We start from the raw sequence: 21456 nt of genomic DNA, 5'->3' as shown, positions 1-21456 counted from the left end.
GAAAAATATGTATATTATATATGTGTGTGTATGCATATATGCATGCACATTGTAGTAGGCCTTCTTGGAAATGAAAGGCAGATAAATGTTCCAAATAATATTTAAAAAATTATCCTTGGACCAATATTGTAGATTTTTTTGTTGGGTTTCAGCTCCCAACCAGAATAACCAAGGAGAGAAAACTGGAAATAAATCTTATTAAACTCTGTTACACTTAATTTTGAATAGGTACAGATATGATTATACTGCACAAACTTTTACATGCTCTCCTGCATGTGTGTTCTACTCTCTTCTTTTTTAATTTTTTAATACCTATGTAGAAAGGAAAAAAAGTCAGGAAAACAAAAAAAAGAAGGAAGTACAGTCATAGTAAATATTATGTAGCACCATTTTTCAATAAATGGAAAGTTAATATCAATTCAAGATTGTAAATCCAGTGACATGGTACTTTCATTTTAGGAAAATTTACTTTTTTTGCTGTATCCATTGCTGAATAAGTCCATTTTTCATATTGATGAACGCCAAATACTTGGTATTGTATATGATTCAAAATTACATTCTTATCTTTAAATACTATTTTTTAAAATAGTAATTTATGAATAGTAAACTTATGATAGAGCAAACTCTTATGCGTAAGTGTCCTGTCCATTATTTTACCTTTCCAACAAGGTATAATGGTAGATGGCATTTTAACTGTAGAGAAAGTCCCATTTTTATTTTCACTTCTACAAAATTTAAGACTATAATTCCAAGTACCGGTAGTTGTTTACTTGGATTCAAACTGTTGGTTGATTTTTTTTCCTCCAATCCAACTTTTGTGTATTATGGCAACTATATAGTCTTGGTACTAAGTTTCATTGGTTGTTGCTGTTGAAAAGCATGATTCTAAACAATGTCACATAAATAATGTGGTTCTATTCATTCATTGTTTAATTGATGATTCATGCTGGATCATTTCTGACTCTGCTCAAGAGAAAATTCTAGTTGAAATTCTGTCATGATCCCTGAGTACTGTATTGGCTCAGAAGTTCATAGAATGACAGGAAAACCTAGAAAAAAATTGTCATAAAAATTCAAGGCATTACAGATAAACCATTTCGTCTGTCATAGTTATAGCTTCTCCAGATGTTGAACAAATAGGCTAGTAGAAGATTCTCTTTCCATATAGTATATGGGTATTCATGACAGAAGTATTTTATTACTAGTGTGATTAATGGACTGTAACTACAGCTTATTTAAAAGCCCAGAATTTTCATAAGGACTTAGATAAATTTTTAGCTGTAATCTTAAACTTAAAGCATAGTCTGAAATACTATTTGTGCTACATGCTAAGCCCAAAACAAACCCACCATTTTATGAGTTAGTGTGTTCTGTGAAATGGACAATGAAATTGTAATTTGGAGCAACCAGCAAACCTTTACCAAGGTACTCAGAATAACAGAGGTAGAAGGGACGTTGGAGGTCTTCTAGGTCCAACTCCCTGCTCAAAGCAGGAATCCCTATACCATTCAGACAAATGATAGTCCAATGTCTTCTTCAAAATCTCCAGTATTGGAACACCCACAATTTCTAGAGGCAAGTCGTTCCACCAATTATTTTTCTAATTGTCAAGAAATTTCTCCTTCTACGTTGTTTCTCTCCTTGATTAATTTCCATCGATTGCTTCTTGTCCTGCTTTCTGGCGCTTTGGAAAATAGATTGACCCTATCTTCTTTGTGGCAGCCTCTCAAATATTGGAGCCCTGCTATCATGTCGCCCCTAGTCCTTCTTTTAATTTAAACTAGACGTACCTAACTCCTGCAAACATTCTTCATATGTTTTAGCTTCCAGTTCCCCATATCATCTTTGTTGCTTTTCTCTGTACTCTTTCTAGATTTCTTGTTTTATGTCGTGGCAACCAAAACTGGATGCAATATTCTAGACGTGGTATTTCCAAGACATTATAAAGTGCTACCGTGTTTCTCACAAAATAAGGCCGGGCCTTTTTTTTTTGGACCCCCGAAAAAAACAGCTAGGCCGTCTTTTCGGGGGTGACTTAATTTCCTCACCCACCTAGAGCGGCCAATACGCACGTACCTTGCCATGAGGCGGCTTCTATCAGCCGACGAAAGCTCCCTGAAGGCAGAGTCCCCAGTCGCTTTGGGGCATGGCATGGCTGCCCGTGTCCCCTCCCCATTAGGCAGTGTCTTTCGGGCGTTGGAAGCTCCCCAAGGGCAGTCACCAGCCACTTCAATCAGCCAATAGAAACGGCCTCTCGGCAAGGGGAGTGTGTGTGTGCGCTCGCCCGAGGCCGCTTCTACCGGCCGATCGAAGTGGCTGGTGACTGCCCTTGGGGAGCTTCCATCACCCGAAAGACACTGCATGATGGCGAGGAGACACGGGCAGGCACACCATGCCCCAAAGCGGCTGGGGACTCTGCCTTCGGGGACCTTTCATTGACCGATAGAAGCGGCCTCGTGGCGAGGGGAGTGTGTGTGTGCGCTCGCCCCAAGGCCGCTTCTACCAGCTGGTCGAAGTGGCTGGTGACTGCCCTTGGGGAGCTATCGCCCAAAAGACACTGCCTAATGGTGAGGGGACACGGGCAGCCACGCCTCGCCCCGAAGCAGCTGGGGACTCTGCCTTAGGGGAGCTTCTATCGGCTGATGTTCTTTCGGTAGATTGGGGTATTTTAGCCTAGGCTACCTGCAGGGCATTCCTAAAGGCAAGTTTTCTCCCCACCCACCCCCGCCCTTCCCCCCCATTTCTCTTCACCTCGTGTAGTTCTAACGAGCGATGTGAGAAATAGCGGGGAAACGCGTGGTTTAAATAGGCCTAAATTTTGGGGGTGGGACTTAATTTCACCTCATGCCTAGAAATCATGCTGGGCCTTCCTATTGGTGGAGGCCGTATTGTTGGAGAAACACGGTATTACTCCATTCTAGTGTCTTCTCCCTACGACTCAAAACTGCAAATTCCATTTTTGTACATTTGCAAACTTTAGGATTTTTGTAAGCCTATAGAACCTTCATCTTTATATTAGGGCGGTGCTATCCTGACCATTTAAGCATTAGGTTTTAGAAGATTTGTCTGCTATACAATAAATGTAAACCAACAAAACCAGTGACATGCACAGTGAGGTATTACTGTGCAGAATTCTAACTGCTACATTTCATTTCTCTCTCCCCATCTTGTTTCTAGTTGTATCTCAACAATCAGTATTCTTCAGTTTTTGACTTGCTCCCAAATCCTTATTGGGATCGGACTACTTCAAGTGAAGGCGATAGTCTCCACTTTTGGCTTCTAATCACTTTCTACATTTCATAGCTCCTCCAGGTTTGCTGAGATGGTGTGTGTGAAAAGCATTGTGTTGGTTACTCAAAGGCTTACTTGTAATTTGGGAGTAGAAGGATTAGTACTGTATGTAACTGGTATCTACAGAAGCAACCAAATTATCATGGGTGTTATTTTTTCATGCTTTGCTTTCTGTTGGGATCCCTGAGAGACAGGATACTGAACTAAATATAGTTTGGATCTTATCCATTGAAGTTTTTCTTACATCCTGCTAGCAAAGAATGCAATTTCTGAGGAACAGCTTGTAGGTGATAGGTGAAAGTTTTGGAGTACTCAGAACACTTACCATTATGAGGAAATAGATTGATAAATTTTTGTCTATTTGATCTGTCATTATCCCTCTTTTTAAAAGACTTTTCTCAATTATTGGCTTAGCCCTTACTGACTACATGTATAGGGAATGGGACAATTTGCCACAGCCAACTTGCTGTGGAAAACTCATTGTGGCCAACACGCCACAGCCAACTCACCAAAGCCAACTCACTGCAAGACAACTCATTGTGGGATAATTTAACAATTCTATTTATTATTTAAAATAAATAAACATTATTATAATTTTTGCTGTTCACATTTCATTCTGTCTCTCCTTTTGCATCTTTTCTTTAATGATTCTATTACAACCATTTGTTTGATATTAATGTAACTCTTGTCCTGCAGTGAGTTGTCCTGTGGTGAGATGGCCATGGCGAATTGGCCATGGTGAGTTGGCTGTGGCAGGTTGGTCATGGTTGCGGTGAATTATCATAGACCCACATGGATATTATTTAATTTTTCCATTTTTGAACTGCCCATCTACCTCAGAGAGTAACTCCAGATGGTGTACAATAAAATATTAAAATACAAAAACAGGATACAAAAGTCAAATTTTGAAAGAGGCAGGATGGTTAGACACTGTTAAAATTATTTGTAACAATTAAAATTAATTGTAAAGCAAAGGAGGGCTTCCATTCTATTTTGCTTCTTGCCGCTATGAAATTCTTGGTCCAGTTTGTAGGCACCTTATATATAGCAAGACAATTCATCCGACAACTCTGGTAATATTTCTTTTCATTGCAGTTTTTCCAGAATATCAGTCAGAGAAGTTGATTTACTCATCACCTGTAATCTAACCCTTTTCTTATGTCACTTCCCTAAAGGCATACAGTGTTCAAGATCAGGCATCTTTGCAAAATGTCAAATCAAAGACTTTTAGATCAGAATTTATTTCTTTTTGCAGTGAGAGGATTGATTCTTTCCTCCACCCCCCAAAAAAACTGAAAACTGCAGGAAGTAATTTGATATTTAATATCATAGCATCGCTGGAATGAGTGGGAGGAAAATTTCCAGTCTTTTTAAAAATAGATATGTTGACGCTTAACACAGTTACTCTTTCTTTTCTCTAAAAAACTTGATATATCATGCTATCGTTATTAAAACAGTTTGCAGCATAGACTGAGTTAGGTACTTGAAGGTGCCAAGGGTCCACATTGTTGTTCAGTAGCTAAATCATGCCCGACTGTGGTAGGAACTAGGTTGTAGTAACTCTATACCATTTGGAGTTATGCTCCAAGAGTTATACTCTTCTCAACCCCAGGGACCATAGCACGTCTGGCTCCTCCTGTCCTCCATTGTCTTTTGGAGATTGCTCAAATGAGGGTCCACTATGGGATATTAACACAATAACAGTATTGGAAGGGACCTTGGAGGTCTTCTATTCCAACCCCCTGTTCAGGCAGGAAACCCTATAACATTTCAGACAAATGGATGTCCAATCTCTTCTTAAAAACCTCCAATGTTTGTTCCAGAGGTAGTATTCAGTAGGTTCTGACCAGTTCTGGAGAACCGGTAGCGGAAATTTTGAGTAGTTCGGAGAACCGGCAAATACCACCTCTGACTGGCCCCACCCCCATCCATTCTCTGCCTCCCGAGTCCCAGCTGGGAGGCTGGGTCTTCTTTTGTTGCCCTGCACAGGAGAATGGGCCTGGAAAGCAGGTTAGTGGGGTGGGGAGGGAATGGAGATTTTGCAGTATCCTTCCCCTACTATGCCCACCAAGCCACACCCACCAAGTCATGCCCACCAAGCCACGCCCACAGAACCGGTAGTTAAAAAAAATTGAATCCCACCACTGGAACTTTGTTCCATCCTGTTTCCATCCAATATTCCTATTTTGGATCTTATATCTAATGATCTATCTAATCTATCTGTAAATTGCTGAAGCCATTCTATTTTCTGATTCTTTATTTTCTACTCAGCGCACCAATTTGAGAAAATCAAATAGTAGATGAGCCCAGCAGTGTTGACTCAGATGGGTGAAGAAATATATACATCTATAGTGTGGTGATTTGATTTTGTCATTCGGTGCCCACTTCCCTAAGATTTACAGAAATGTCCATTGTATAAAAGTGATTGCAAGAAAATGGGTCCCTTGTCTTGGCAGGTAAATGGTGCCTTTAGGGAGAGGAAGTCTTCAAATACCTAGGACAATGATTTAATTTTCTAGATGTCTTGTTTCAAGCATCAGCTATGCCCACAGGCTGGGATGTCTCCCGTATGGTTCTATCTATGGAGATTGGAAACTTTCCTCATTCTTACCTTTAACAAATTCTTGGCCAACTCCAATGTTGTCTCTTGAGGAGGAGGCACTAAAGCAGAGGTGTCAAACTCAAAACCTAGGGGCCCGATCCAGCCCGCGGGCCCCCCCTGGAAACAGTGAAGGACCAGTCCGCAGTGCCTCTGGCAGCAAAAATGGCTCCTTTTTCACCGGCAGAGGGTTGCAGGAGGCCATCACAGCCAAAAATGGATCTTGGGAGCCTGTTTTCTCTGGCAGAGCACTCTGGTCACCAAGCTGGCCATGCTTAACCTGGCCATGCCCACCCCGGCCCCCCAAGGTCAAATACAACCCTGATGCGGCCCTCAATGAAATCAAGTTTGACACCCCTGCACTAAAGGAATTGATCCATTGACTTAGGTATCCTCTTGGATTCATAGTTACTGCTTAATGGGTAGGCAGAGAGGAACCCTTTGCCAGCTTGGGACAAATGTTGCAAAGAAAATATTGCGGACTTGTCCATGCAGTCACCAAATGTCAAGGCCAACTTGAGGGCACCAAAACAGAAATAAAGATCAGTCCTCCATGAGTCTATATGGAGTTGACAACCCAACAATTCGATAAATAAATATGCACCTACCTTTTTATTTTATTGAAGCACGCCACAGCCCATCTCTTTCCAAACATCAAAGGTCTTAGAGAAGGCTTCAAGCTTGGATGGTGACTGTGGAGGATCTGTCTCTCACCTTCTCCAGAAGGCCAAGTTGGAGATCAAGACTGTTGGGCTCAGGGATGGGGGTGGGGGCGTACCACTGCATCCTTTAATTATCGAGAAGCTGCCTTCTCTCTGCTGGGAAATTAATTTGCATTTGGAAAATAGCAGTAGTTGTAATGTGAGGTGTTTTAGTCTCCACAGGAAGAGCGGACAACCAAGCAGAATGTGATTTGCAGTAGATTTACAATGTTTTACTGGGGTTTGTTCCTTCTTGAGTTGTCATTTTCTATCCCTTTTTTCTCCAATAATAAATTTTGCTCCTGCTGGTAATTTATGTTCAGTCAAAATAAAATTGATCAATATAAAATTAATACAGAATTAGAAAATAAAACATGAGCACTTGAAAACTGTCAAGTTATCATGTAAATGAAGCCTAGACAATTAAATACTGAGGCTGCTCTTTTTAAAGGGGACTCCCTCCTGAACAAATAAAATCACTTTAGCTATTTGGCACAAGGGAGTGGTCTGCAGGAAATGTCTCTCAACCTTGGCCATTTTAAGAGGTGTGGACTTCTAGAATTCCTCAGGCAGTCACTTGTGTACAGAATTGTAGAAGTAGGCAGCTATCAGCAAGCTGTAATATTTGTCGCTGCAATTAAACTTACCTACAATTTATCTAATGGTACATTTTTCCCTATAAAAAATTCCCTCTGAGGGAGCAATCAGAGTCCACTTTGAATGTGATAGTGACACAGGGTCTAGGACCATTCGCCACATCCAGCTCGCCACAGCCAACCTACTACAGCCAACTCGCAACTTGCTACGGCCAATTTGCCATGGGACAACTCACAATGGCCAACTTGCTACGGAACAAGAGTTACACTAATATTGAAGAAATGGTGGAATAGAATCATTAAAGAAAAGATGCCAACGATGGGACAAAATGAAATGTGAATGACAAAAATTATTATTTAATTATTTAAAATAATCAAAACCTTAAGGTTTTAATTATTTTAAATAATTAAATTGAATTGTTGAATTGCCTTGCAGTGAGTTGTCCTGTGGTGGGTTGGCTGTGGTGAGTTGTCCCACAGCAAGCTGGCCATGGTGAGTTGGTTGTGACACGTTGGCTGTGGCAAGTTGTAGTTGTCCCATTCCGAGTGGCAAATATATTTCAGGATGGAACAAAGCATAGACAAAAAGATGGAAGGAAAACCAATAGAAGTGGTGGTTTCAGGACCCAAACTAAGGAGCAAAAATTATAAGTAACCATAAGAGGTATCAGGTTTGACAAGCAAGTACCTCTTTTCAAATCCCTATCACTTTTACACTTGAAATAAATTAATACCCACAGTTTGTATCTTGCAGTTTTTGTATCTTTTTAGAATACTGTAAGTGATTATGAGTTACTAATTTGTTGTTTATTAACTGCTTTGGGTATATTCATTTGTGAGAAATGAAAGTTTGGAATAATGCTATCGTATAATATTAGTATTCAGATTTTTAAAAAAAAATTAGTACATGTTTAATTAATAGGGGAAATGAGTATTATTTTCTCTGTGTATGCAAAGTTATTATCATTAAATAATTAGGCACTATGCAGATAAAGCATGAATTAACTACCTATGCAATTAAAAATACTAATATGATATTAGTGAAGTTGATTCATAAAAAAGGGCACCAACAATATTTCTTTTAGAGCTCCTAGTTATGATAATGTAGTAGCCTTTCCACTGAACCCCCATAGTACATACACAAAGGATTGTTCATACAAAATGCTTAACCAGATCAATTAAAAATCCAGTAGATGCCTTTGCACAACATTCTAGGTTTGGTTAGTTTTAACCTTGATTTAATTTTTTGTGGTCTGGTCCAACTGTTTAGTTTATGATTCCATTTATTATGTGAACCTAGGATACTGATTTTTGCAGTGACAAAGTAAGTTAAGAATGCTGTGCAAACTCATAACAAAACTGATAAGTTTATGCTGAGGGTGCGTGGAATTTCTTTGAAGGCATGGAATCTGTGTAGGAAATTGTTCATTTGTTGACAAATTCTAAGAAGAAAACTTGTAGGATGGCAGAATCAGCTGTTTGCTCTCTGTGGGAGTTTAAATTGTGAGCTAGATGAAACTTCAGTGTGATCTAGCAATATTCTTATCACCTTAGTTGTGATGATTAGAACTGGAATTTCCTTGTACTAAGTGCAAGATGAGTAAATGTACTGATGAGTAAATGCACAAACATGCTTATGGTTCAAATCTCCCATTTGGTTACTTGGAGCCCTTAAGCAAGCTATTCCCTCTTAATGAAACACAAGTGGTTTTCTATTATCTATTGCAGTGGGTAGCCCACAACATGAAATTCTCTGGTAGTTTCCCATTTACTGTTGATTCTCAAATTTCCAACTCTCAACAAGATTGACCAAGGGCAACAATGACTTGAAGCCCCACTTTTGCCATAAGAGGATTGTTTTAAAAAAAAAATCACACTTGACTAAATTTGCTAATATTAAGCCATAAACAGAAATTTAACAATTGAACCTTAAATCAATGGTTCAAAGCTCTGAATTAACCCAGTTGTGTCTGCAACAAGAGCAGGATACCAGATACTATTTCTGAAGAATACTAGAAGCTGCGCATTGTTAGCCTACAATGGTTTTCTTGGAAGAAAAGTTTCCCAACTTTTTTTTTCTTAAGTAACCTCTGGAAACCTTCCCAGCAGTGAGTTGTTCCTGATAATGTCGCACTGCAGCTTCTCTTGGCAGTCTTTCCTTGGCCAGGAGGAATAAGAGAAGATTTTCTTCTGCTCTGATTTTGGGACTGGCTAATCCATTATATTGAGAGGATAAAGAAGGGGATCGAGAAAATGTCTGTCTGACATGATAAAATCAAAGGTCTTCTCCCAAGTGCCAACACACCTGCCTAGTTTTGTACTACTGTCAGAACTGAACCACACAGTCAAGGTCACAAGAAATGCAAGAACGTCTGATAAATTATATTTATTGAAAAAAGCCAGGAAGCCATAACCAAGAATAGCACCAACTAGTTGAAGCTGAGACGAGTGCGGAAGAGGAAGAAAAGCATGAGTTCCTCGCCTAACAACCGCACCTGGAACTACTGGAACTGCCCTCACAAAGGGGTGAGGTCACATAATGTTTTATCTAATGACTGCTTCACTTAGTGATAGAAATTCCTATCCCAGTTAGGGTTGTTTAAATGAGGGCTATCCGTATTTATTTCTTCTTTGCTGAATTAACCAATCTTTTAAATCATATAAAGCTTATTTAATACCTTTTAGAACCCAGGACAACTGATTTTGCAATATAGGATACTCTACCAATAAGGGAGAATATTTGTAGCTCAGGGTTGAAATGAGGGGTCCTTGGTGCACTGATGATGTTACTTAGGGTAATGAAACGTCTGCAAGAAAACAGGCAAGCTCAGAAAGTACCAAGTGGTGGGATTCAAAATTTTTTTACTACCGGTTCTGTGGGCGTGGCTTGGTGGGCGTGGCAGGGGAAGGATACTGTAAAATCTCCAGTCAGAGGTGGTATTTGCTGGTTCTCTGAACTACTCAAAATTTCCGCTACCGGTTCTTCGGAACTGGTCAGAACCTGCTGAATACCACCTGTGCCAAGGACCCCTCATAGGATACTTTGCTGTTTATATAGGATAATTCGCTTTTTGGGAAATTATGTTGCCCTTCAGTTATTTTTAGTATATTGCATACTTTTTGGATTAAGGTATCATCTCTTATTAATTATCACCTTTTCAACCCATACTTTCCAAAAAAAGCAGAGGACTCCTCCGATCGGTCAACTAAATAACGCAATTGCTCTTTGCACTATGAATTAAAAAACAGTGTGCAGCTGTTTCTTTCTTAACACATTTTTTATGATAATGAATAGTGGAAGAAATAGGAACAAAAAGTAGCAGTCAATAACTTTTATCATGGTTGAATTGAGAGAATTTGCCCACTAAGTAGCTCTTCTGAATCATCTCAAACGTTTAGGAATCTGATTTATTGAAGTCTGCTTTTAATCTTGAGAATGAGAAAGTTTTATTGGTGAGTCTGAAGTAAAACCTGACTGTTGTGATGCAATTAAAATTCTGAGCTTTGTAGCCTATGTTGGAGGATGTTCCCAATTTAAAATATAGTAAATAGCCAAAAAGGCATTAAGAGTTGTTAACCTAATCCCGCGTAGCTTTTTCTCCAGTAATATCACACTACTAACTAGAGCATATAAAACATTTGCTAGACCAATACTTGAATACAGCTCATCAGTCTGGAACCCGCATTACGTATCGGATATTAATACAGTCGAGAAAGTCCAGAAATATTTCACGAGAAGAGTTCTCCACTCCTCTACTCGTAGCAGAATACCTTATGCCAGCAGACTTGAAATTTTAGACCTAGACAACCTAGAACTACATCGCCTTCGGTCTGATCTAAGTATAGTACATAACATTATCTACTGCAATGTCCTACCTATCAATGAATACTTCAGCTTCAACCACAACAATACAAGAGCACACAATAGATGCAAACTCAAGGTAAACCGTACCAAACTTGATTGCAGGAAATACGACTTCAGCAACAGAGTGGTCAATGTCTGGAATACTCTACCTGAGTCTGTGGTTTCTTCCCCAAACCCCAAAAACTTTAACCTTAGACTGTCTACTATTGACCTCACCCCTTTCCTAAGAGGTCTCTAGGGGGCCTGCATAAGCGCACCAACGTGCCTACTGTCCCTGTCCTATTGTTACTTTTTATTCCTATCCATTTCATGTATTCATAACCATGTTTATACTTATACCTGTTATCTAATACTTGCTTGACAAATAAATAAATAAATAAAATAAATGCTATTTCTGTTATTTAGAAAACTCTCTGTTCTTTTTAAATAGATCCCTGACCCTCTTCCGAAAATCTTAATTATGATGGGTATGTAATTTGTTTAAATATACTTGTTTATTTGTTTTATTTATTTGCTTCCTACAACAGGACTGCAGAAAAGCAATTTTTAAGATGGATTTGTTTTTTATAACAAGTGGTAGTGGCTTTAAAATCGTGAATTAATTTTGTTCTCCCATCTAGTTCTTTTTTTTAAAAAAAGATACCACAATGTTTATAAATAGGAAAACAATAGAAAAATCTAACATTTTTAGGAAGGTTTATTAAGCCTGTCTAGACCTGCCGAATTTAGCAGTGAGTCATTGGCAAAGGAGGAGTTTTCTATTCATGTTTAAAAGAAAATTTCTAGAAGTCAGTATTAAAGAGGCAGATGTTGAATTTGTTCTAAACAATCTGTAACAGAAAGACAACCCATTTTTCAAATCGTCAGCATGGTCTATATTCTCTCTTTCCTACAGTGCATTCATTGTTCTGGCTTAAAACATTTTTTTTTAAATGTTGGGAAGGAAAAACTAGAATTTCTCCCTTGACATGACTATACAAATTCTTAAGTTCCCAAAGTCCTGTTGCTGTTACTTTGACATCACTTTTTTTTTTGCATCCCCATTTCCTGTTTTTAAAAGGAGAGAGCCAAAAAAAAACAAAAAACCCCATTGCTCTTTGCAAACATCTAAATGGATCTGCAGTTGGTTGATTCCTGCAACTGATTTCATGTAGCGCAACTGATTTCGTGTAGGATATGTCTGCTGGAGAGTAGGACTGTCTGGGGAAAAGGAACAGCTGTGTCTGGAGGGCATTACTTTTGAGGTTCTTGATATGTTAAGTGATAACACTTCAGTGCATTTGAGCCTCCCATGTTAGGTAAGTGTGCAAGCTCTCTTAGCGTTCCCCTCAACAGCAGGCAGAACTTTGCAAAGGGAACTGGCTCTTTGTTAGCTCTTGCTCTGTTTTCCCATGCCAGACCCACATTTCTGTTGGCAGTGATCTACTGGCGATACATTTTGTAGAGGGGGGCAGGAAATATCCTCTTGTTAATTGCTTCCCCAAGCTGCCTATTTTTTAAGGACAGAGCTCTCTGATTCGTGCTGAGGAGCGTTTATCGCTGGGAGGCATGGCACAGGCCTGCAGCCTTTTCATATGGCAGGCTCTAGGGTGCGATTTTGCATTATGCCGTGAGTCAAAAATAAGAAATGATGATGATGCTATGCAAGTTGAGATCTTAGCCATATCTTCTTCCTGACATAAACATGCTCTGTACATGTCATTGGAGAAAATATCGTATTAGTTACTAAATCAGTATGCTGGTTTGACTTCTTACTTGCTGTGACACATTCAGATTGTCCAATCTCTGAGCAGAAAAGGGTAGATGAAAGAGAGATAGCAAGCACCATTTTAAACTGGACTAAGTACTGTTAAATGTAAGATTTGTATTTGATGTACAAATGCAGAAGAAATGTACAAACTTAGTTGGTGTGGCACCTTTTCATTGCATACTGGAAGTCATGAAGTCATGATCAAATACAATAGTAATGAATGCCTTCTCTTCTGTTACAACTGCAAGTAGTCCTTGACTAACAATCAGTTCCTTGTGACCATTCAAAGTTACAACGGACCTCCTTAGAGGTTCTTGTGACCCAGTTCTAAAGTTCTGACAGACATTTCCCCCCCCAGTCACATGACCCTATTTTGAATGCTCGCCAACCGACTCACATTTATGGCGCATAACTGGATCTTATTATGTTTGTGCTGAAAACCAGCAGATAATGGGTCCACTCAATGACTGCAGTGTTTGCTTAACAACCACTGTAAAAAAAAAGGTTTGTAAAATTGGGTCAGTCATATGGATAACCTGCCTTACAACCATCACAATTTACAACCATAATAGGTAGGTTCCATAAATCAAGGACTGCCTGTTTTACATTTCTCAGTCTCACAAGATAAATTACATCTTATAAGGTTCTGAACTCGTTGCAAATTTTTACCATTTAATTAAACTTGGGTTCTATGGACACTGTTTTCCTGACTCCTAGGTCAGTTTGTAGAACATTAGTTTTAAAGCAGGGGTGGGCAGTGATGTCCCTTTAATGACCTGTGGACTTCAATTCCCAGAATTCCTGAGCCAGCTGGACTTGCTGAGATGGCTAAATTGACTTCTTTGGTCAGCAATAAATATCTACATGTATTGCTGACTATGAAGGATTTCTTCATAGACTTTTTTGTGTGAAACAGGAAAAATGAACTTCTGATTTATTTATTTATTTAATTCAAATTCTGTAGCTGCCCAACTCAACCAAATGACTCTGAGCAGCTGACAATTCTAAAATTATGAAACAAAACAATGGTTTTGATGATTAGACAGGATATAGAGACAAACGAGTTATGTTGTAAACATAGATTAAGAAATAAATGTAAATGTACTAGTACAAGTAGTCCTCAATGTACCACCACAGTTGAGCCCAGAAGCTCGCTTCTGTTGCTAAGTGAAACATTTGTTAAGTGAGTTTTGCCCCCATTTTACGACCTTTCTTGCTACAATGGTTAAGTGAATCACTGCAGTTGTTAAGTTAGTAACATAGTTGTTAAGTGAGTAACATAGTTGTTAAGTGAACCTGGCTTCCCTATTGACTTTGCTTGTTGAAAAGTCGCAAAAGGGGATCATGTGATCCCAGGACGCAGCAACCATCTTATGAGTCAGTTGCCAAGCATCTGAATTTTGATCACATGACCACACGGATGCTGCAACGGTCGTAAGTGTGAAGAATGGTCATAAGTCACTTTTTCAGTGCCGTTGTAACTTTGAAGGTTACTAAACGAACTGTTGTAAGTTGATTATTGGAGTTTACTTCCTTCTATCCATAGATAAGCATTGCTTGACCAGGGTCCACGGTATTCTCAGGGACTTTGCACATCCTTTCCACGACCTGTTTTCAATGTTGCCTTCTGGGAGGAGGCTTCAGCAGAACTGGATTCTGTAATAGCTGCGTGTGTGTGTGTGTGTGTGTGTTTTGTGCAGTGGTGGGATTAATTTTTTTTTACTAGTGGTTCTATGGGTGTTGCTTGGTGGGCATAGCAGGGGAAGGATACTGCAAAATCCCATTCCCTCCCCACCCCACTAACCTGCTTTCCAGCTCCGTTCTCTTGTGCAGGGCAACCACAGAAGACCCAGCCAATCAGCTGGGACTCGGGAGGCAGAGAGTAGATGGGGGCAGGGCCAGTTAGAGGTGGTATTTGCCGGTTCTCCGACCTACTCAAAATTTCCGCTACCAGTTCTCCAGAACTGGTCAGAACCTGCTAAATACCACCTCTGGTGTAGGGGGTGTATAAATTTGCATAACTTGGCATTTTTGGATGCTGCTGTTATTATATTGATATTATTGGGACGGTGACATTGTTTGATGGGTGGCATTCCTTCTTTTGAGGAGCAGTGCATTGGAATTTTATGGTCATGTGTGCAATTGTGTATACAGGAAAATGATAATAAAGGTTATCTTAATCTTATAATGCTGTAAAAGAGATTGGAAGCCATTTCTTTGTATCCTTTTTTTTTTCTTCCTATTTTTCTTTTCCTTTTACACCCTTTGTTGCCCTTTTTGGTTTTCTCTTTGATTTCTTTTTCTTTTTCATATGTTAATACATTAGTTTGTGTTTTGTCTTCCTTTTTTAAAAAGAAAATCTTTAATAAAATTACATTTCTATATATAGAAATTTAACGATGGCAAAGGACTCTTGGAAAAAGGGCAGGGGAAAAAATAGAAATTATGGCTTTTTACAAAGCTTGGGAAATGTAGCAAAAAAGACTTTCCTAGTCAGAAGAAAAATCTGGAGTTACTCAAGTATTTAGTCATGACACAAAGGCAAGGACTGCAGTAGCTGAGACAGGAAGCAATTAAACCATGAGTCAAATACTTGAATATAGGCTGACTTGTCATGAGAAAAACTTCTGGTGGGATTCCCAGTTAGTGACATGTTTGTACAGAAAACTAGCCAGACCAGATCAAAGGATAAAGCAAGTAAATTTCAAAAAAGGCTTGCCTCTTTTAGGACCTCATTTTATTATTCAGGGTGTTCTTCTTCCAAGCTTCAAAGTTCCAGATATAGGTGAGGTCTATTTGGAGATTAATGTACTTTGGAATAGCTGCTTACAAAAAACAGCATAATGGGAATGCATAAAATATTTCTTAGAAAGACTTGTCTTTTGTATGGCTGAAGATCAAATAAGGAAGGTGTCATCCAGAACCTGTAGCTAGCCTATGGCTGGTTGTTAACAAAATAAGACAATCCCATACTTTTTATATAGTCTTAATTTTATTTAATTTACTTTGGGGCAAATAATTCAATCCAGTCTCAAGCAAGAGCTTATAAGTAAAGTGTTTTGGTTTCCTTTTGGAGGTGGGGTTTTTTTTGCTGCAAACAGTTTACTTATATAAATATATATTTTCTGTTTGGATGTTGGTCAATTTCTTCAGGTCTCTAAAGGTAGATGAAGGGGCGTATCACTTAGATGCTTGAACCTGCGGCACTGGGCAACCAATCACAGGACCAAAGGATTCTCATACCTTGAGGTGCAAACCTGGGCTAAGATGTTGAAGCCAAGCGGACTTAAAATTCCTGGGAGGACCGGGAAGCATGCCAGTCCAGTGGGACGTCCTGGTGGGACAACAGCAACTGCTTCCACAACCAGCAGTGCCACAAAAGAAGGTAAGCGGCATGTAAATCGTTTTTCTCCAGAAAGATCATTGCTCAATCTGGTTCTCAGGTCTTCCAACAATGCACCTGTTGCTTCTGAATCCATATATCTCTCCCCCCCCCTCTTTTTAATTAGTTTATAATATAAAGTATAAAAGCAAATAATAGGAAAAATAGGGGAGGGAAAAGGGAAGAGAAAATGTAAAGAAGAAGGGAAAAAGAAAGAAAAGACTTCCTTTGGTGCAGTAGAATAAAAAGTAACATCAAACCTCAACTTTTTACTTTTACATAACCGTATAAACTAGCCCTTTCTATAACAACAGTAACATCCTTATCAGTAAAACCCAAAATCAAAGTTTCATTTTTCCCACCTCAAGCACAAAGTCCAGAAGTGGTTTCCAAGTAGGCACAAAAATACCTGTGTTTTTTTTCTTTTATCAAAGCAGTCAATTTAGCTATCCCTTTTAACTCCAGCAGCGTTTGCATCATTCATCCATTATGGGGCTGAATCCATACATCTCATTGCTGGTTATCCTATTCCATTTCTCCCTCCTTCCATCTTTCCCAGCATTCTGGGTCTTCACATAATGTATCCGAAGTAGGTTAATTTGAGCCTGGTCATTTGTGTCTCAAGTGAGAACTCTGGGTTGATTTGTTTGATCAAGGAGTTGTTACCTAATTGTGATTTCTGCATGACAAAAAGGGGAGGGAGATATATTCTTGTGTAGCTAATTTGCTTTACCAGGAGCAGAGGGGAGAGCGGTGTTTGTGGCTGCATATGGCTGTGACAGCTGCCTGTACAGTTTGCAGTGTAGACAGTTGCCCCCAGGGAAATGTTTGATGGACTAGCAGGGAATGATATTCTATGAGAAAGGGACTTCCTTAGTGGGATCATCTCCTTCTCTCTAACTGTCTTAATTTTTTTGGTCCCTTCAAATCAGTCTTGGCTACCGGCAATTGCCTGTATGAGTCCCTGCAGTTTTCTTGGCAAAATTTTGAGAATCAGTTTGTCTTTCCCTTCTTCCCAAGATTAAGAGAGAGAAACAAGCCTAAAGGTCATTCCACTGACTTTGTACCTAAGAGTTGAACTCATCTCCTGGTTTTTAGCGTGATTCCATCAGCCACTACACTAAACTGACTCTCAGCAGTCTTAATATCCCACCATTTAGCTGATTCTTGTGTTGATGAAACCAGTTGAACCACTACGATGAAGGGCACATGAGCACTGCCTTGTCTTCTGGAATGACTCCCCCCTTTTTTCCCCCTCACAGAAATCTAAAAAAATGTACTGCTATGAGAAGTACTGTAGTTTTGTTAAACTTTTCTTGGACTTTAAAGATGATGAGTTATCCTAATCCCCTGATAATTAGATTTATATCACATACTGATCTCCTGGTGATTAAATTCCTATCACAAAGTCACTCTGGAAGATTCTTTATATATTTTTGTGGTTTTTTTTTTTTTTAATAAAGTGCATCAGGATCTTTGGGAGGATAGTCTAACTGCCCATCTTTTCTAGTAGAGGGCTGTTCCCTGACAATATGGTCTCCTCCTATTGTTTCTAGAAATTAGGGTCACCCTGCAAAATTGGATATTTTTAATGCAGCAATGTAAACAGGGATTTGCATGTTCTGAAGCAATATTTCACATAGGTTTTAGTTTCTGAGAGAAAGGAGAGAAAGGAAGATCACACACACACACACACATACACACACACACACACACACTCTCATTAAATGTGGATTTTAAAAAATGCCAGTATTTTCGAATTAAGCAGATCTTTCTTTCCACCTACCCAACCCCAGAAACCAATTTGCCTTCCCGCAGACATTTAGTACAATGAAAACTGTTGATTCTCAGAGTGTGAACTGATTCGTGAACAATTCATTCCTTTATTGAGTATAATGTACAGTGCCTCTTTACAGTATCTAGTGTGTTTTTTTTAAATACTGTTTTTTTTATTGGCTACTTTGCCTTGGTCTAAATGGGTGCCTGCCAGCTGTCGGTTCCTGTCTACTTTGTTTTGAGTCCCCGAATCATCAGCCAATGTGCTGGGTATTTTTGTAGCTCTTTTTATTCTTTCCAGCCCAACTGAATATTGGAGAGAAGTTTTGTAAAGGTTTCAGGTCTCTCTGCTTATCCATTAGCAGGATAACTGTCTAAAAACTGAACAGAATAGGAACATGTTTTATGTAAGAGAAGATGGCAAAAGAACAATTGAATATAAAAATGGGCTGCATCTGGCTAGGTGGCTGCAGGGGGAAAAAGGCCTGAAAAAAAAATCTTCCCAACCCATCTGTGGGGCTTCAGAGCTGAGTTAGGCCCCCTGGCCAGCTGCTTGAAAGCAAAGCATGTTTCACTAAGCAGAGAATTCTGGCATTAACCTGGATGACCTCATTAGAATCTTCTGGATGATTCCTGCAATATTTATTTGGCATCAATCTGAGTCATTGTCTGAATTGTGGATTCATGTAGATTTTGGTCTGGACATCTGTCCATGTTCATTATTGTAAAACAACTATTTTAGCAATAAGGAGATCCGTCACAGATTCAGAGACAGAGCCATATACTGTAATGAATGGCAACATAGTGCATTTAACCAGGTGAGTTGACTAAGCTTTGGTTAGATGACTGAACATTAATGAGTTGGATTTATATAACATGTACATTCTCAGACTCTGGGAGACTTTTGGGTTATGGGGATGGCCAGACTTTGTTTCCAACCTGTAATTTCTTTTAATTTCGTGAAATGTTTAAGTATGAATAGAAAATTATTTGCTAATATTAATTTTAATTAAGAAACAACATAAATAATGTTGAATCAAGTTTAGCTGTCAGTCCTGCCCCAGCTTGGTCTCTTAGGAAAGAAGGACTCTCGACTCCATGTGTAGCAAAGAGTACAGGTAGTCCTCAACTTACAACAGTTAATGACTGTTCAAAGTTACAGCAGCACTGAAAAAAGTGACTTACGACCATTTCTCTCACAACCATTGCAGCATCCACATGGTCACATGATCAAAATTCCAGGAGTGACTGACTGTAGAAACCACAGACTGACATAAAGCACTTGAGGGCTTGTTGAATTAGTAACCATATGCCATCAACTTGGTGGTCTTAGTAACCTCATAGAGAAATGTTTTCAGGATGATTTTCCCTAGCTTGTTGCTTCAGATCTCCCATTTCCACTTCAGTTGGGTCCATCAACCTTACTGCTCAACATCTTTTTCTTTCTTTTCTTCTACCCTTCTCAAGAGAGCTAGTTTTTCTCATAATATATCCAAAATATGTTAATTTGACTTTGGTTATTTGTACCTCAAGTAAGAACTCCGGATCGATTTGTTCAATGATCTATTGTTTGTTTTCTTAAGGTTGGACACCCCTGATATAGATACTGGTGGTTCTGTCCTGATAATGTGTGTGTATATGCATGCGCGCGCGCACACACACACACACACACTACTTACTATATGTCAGCCTTGGAAGCCATATTTTACTTGGAAGCTTCGAGGCTTCCACATTTACTACCTGGGAAATTGGGAGGGGGGGATTTCATAGAGAGGTGGAAGATTAGACTCAACAACATTCTTTCTCAGAAAGTCAAGGACATGTTACCCTGCACCTGGAAAGGTTTCCAGTTGGGGCGGCGTTGTGGGCCGTAAGCGGGTCCCACCACCGATCCGGGGGGGGGTTGGAACAAGCCTACCGCGGGTTGTGGGCGCTTTTTTGATGAAAAGGTGGTGAGCTTTTCCGGGGGCTCAGGCGCTTTCAAAGTGGCGGCGCCAGGGGGGGCTTTACCGGGGGCCATCGAAAGGGGGCCGCCATTTTGATGAAAGGAGGTGAGGACGAAGCACTGTCCAAAAGTTGGGACGACGCTTGAGTATGCCGGCCAGATAAAAGTTGGGATCACTGATGTAATGGACTGGTGGGTGCAGGGGATGGATCTTTGAATTTTGGGGGGGAAGGGAAAACCCGGAACTCTCAGATTCGGGTTTTCCCAGATGTGCCAGTATGACAATTCTAATAAAATGGAACTTTGAGAAAACGTTTGTTTTGGAGTTTATTGGTTTGGAGTTTGTTAGTTGGAACGCTGACACTATAAGTATATTGGTGGGGGGCACTCTGCAGTTTGTAACCACGCTGGAGAGCACGCTGGTACCATGACGGAGAAAACAACACTCACTCAAAATTGACCTTTCTCCACCCACCACAAAATAAAGTACAATTCATGTTGTGGTTGGTAGTACCTGCGTTGGAAGAGTTTTGCTCCACACCCAAGACCTCCCCATATAAACAATGCAGCTTTAAGTTGGGAGTCTGGTCCCACAGAGAGGATTTAATGGACGGGCAGGGAGATTTCAAAGCATGCATTTTATTCTTCAGGGTTACTGCGGGAGCTTTCAGTTGATAGACTATCTCCTCCTTTACCTCCACCTCTCCTTTGTATTTGCTGTTTTTCCTCTAGCCCATTAATGTACTTCTACTTAAAAACTCTCTGGTTATCCTTGTCACAAAGCTGCCTGCTGTGAGGCAAGGGCTGATAAGGTACCTGCTGGCCGGACTTTTCCTTAGCTTCTTACTTTAGTGCACGTGCCTGCACATGTGTATTTCCACTCGGCTTTGGGGTATTTAATTTAAAGAAAATAATCTACCAGAAAAAAAGAGAGATACTAGTTCTATTGCAAAATAGTCCTTTAATGGACATTTTGCAATTCCCTATGCTCTTCTTTTAACATGTAAACTCATTTAATACTAAATCATAGCATCCGTTTTATGTACTTCCCATAAATGCACATTGGTAGCATCTGCGCTTGGGGTGGAATGAGGCGGGATCTTCTTTATTTAGTACATAGATTCAAGTCACTGAAGTTAGGCCATTTCCCTCTAAGACATGTACCAATAATTTAAAACTAAATCAGACTCCTTCCAGGTTGTGAGCGCTTCCAGATATTAATCACAATAGTCAATGACAGATGAAATCTCATACACTCTGCAGCAAGATGTTATGGCTTTCTCTTGGTCAGAATATCAGCCAGTTATTCTACCTAAGCATATTACACACATAAACACACACACACAGAGTATTTATTGAATTTTCTCTTTCTTGTCCATTATTCTGCTTTGTACTAAACTTGATCCGTCCTCATCTGATTGCTTTACTTCTGCATTGTAACTGTTACAATTCTATTCCTCTAATTTATTTTTTCTTCTTCTTTTTCTTGGATCTTCCAGAAACGTCATGGTTTTCCCAAGGAGATAGATAGGCCTGTCTTATTTTTCAGTG

The 21456-nt window shown here is 39.5% G+C and overlaps 1 protein-coding gene across 5 annotated transcripts in view; it reads left to right on the top strand.

Moving 5' to 3' along the window:
• CLIP2 (CAP-Gly domain containing linker protein 2) overlaps nucleotides 1-21456 on the top strand; it is an 83358-nt gene that overhangs the window by 5153 nt on the left and 56749 nt on the right. For 4 of the 5 annotated variants that reach the window (XR_015745428.1, XM_087944022.1, XM_087943955.1 and 1 more), the window contains exon 2: nucleotides 15956-16187. Coding sequence is in view for 4 of the 5 variants with exons in the window: in XM_087944022.1 (XP_087800148.1) it covers nucleotides 16070-16187 (118 nt within the window). In the remaining variant the exon portion in view is untranslated. Of the gene's footprint in view, nucleotides 1-12138; nucleotides 12351-15955; nucleotides 16188-21456 lie in introns of those variants that run through there. The other variant, XM_087944089.1, reaches the window with a different exon arrangement.

The sequence above is a fragment of the Notechis scutatus genome, chromosome 1 (genome assembly GCF_049901735.1).
Source record: "Notechis scutatus isolate UNSWTSFEM ecotype Mainland chromosome 1, rNotScu1.2, whole genome shotgun sequence".
Classification (NCBI taxonomy): Eukaryota; Metazoa; Chordata; class Lepidosauria; order Squamata; family Elapidae; genus Notechis; species Notechis scutatus.
This window is presented reverse-complemented; position numbering and strand designations above follow the sequence as displayed.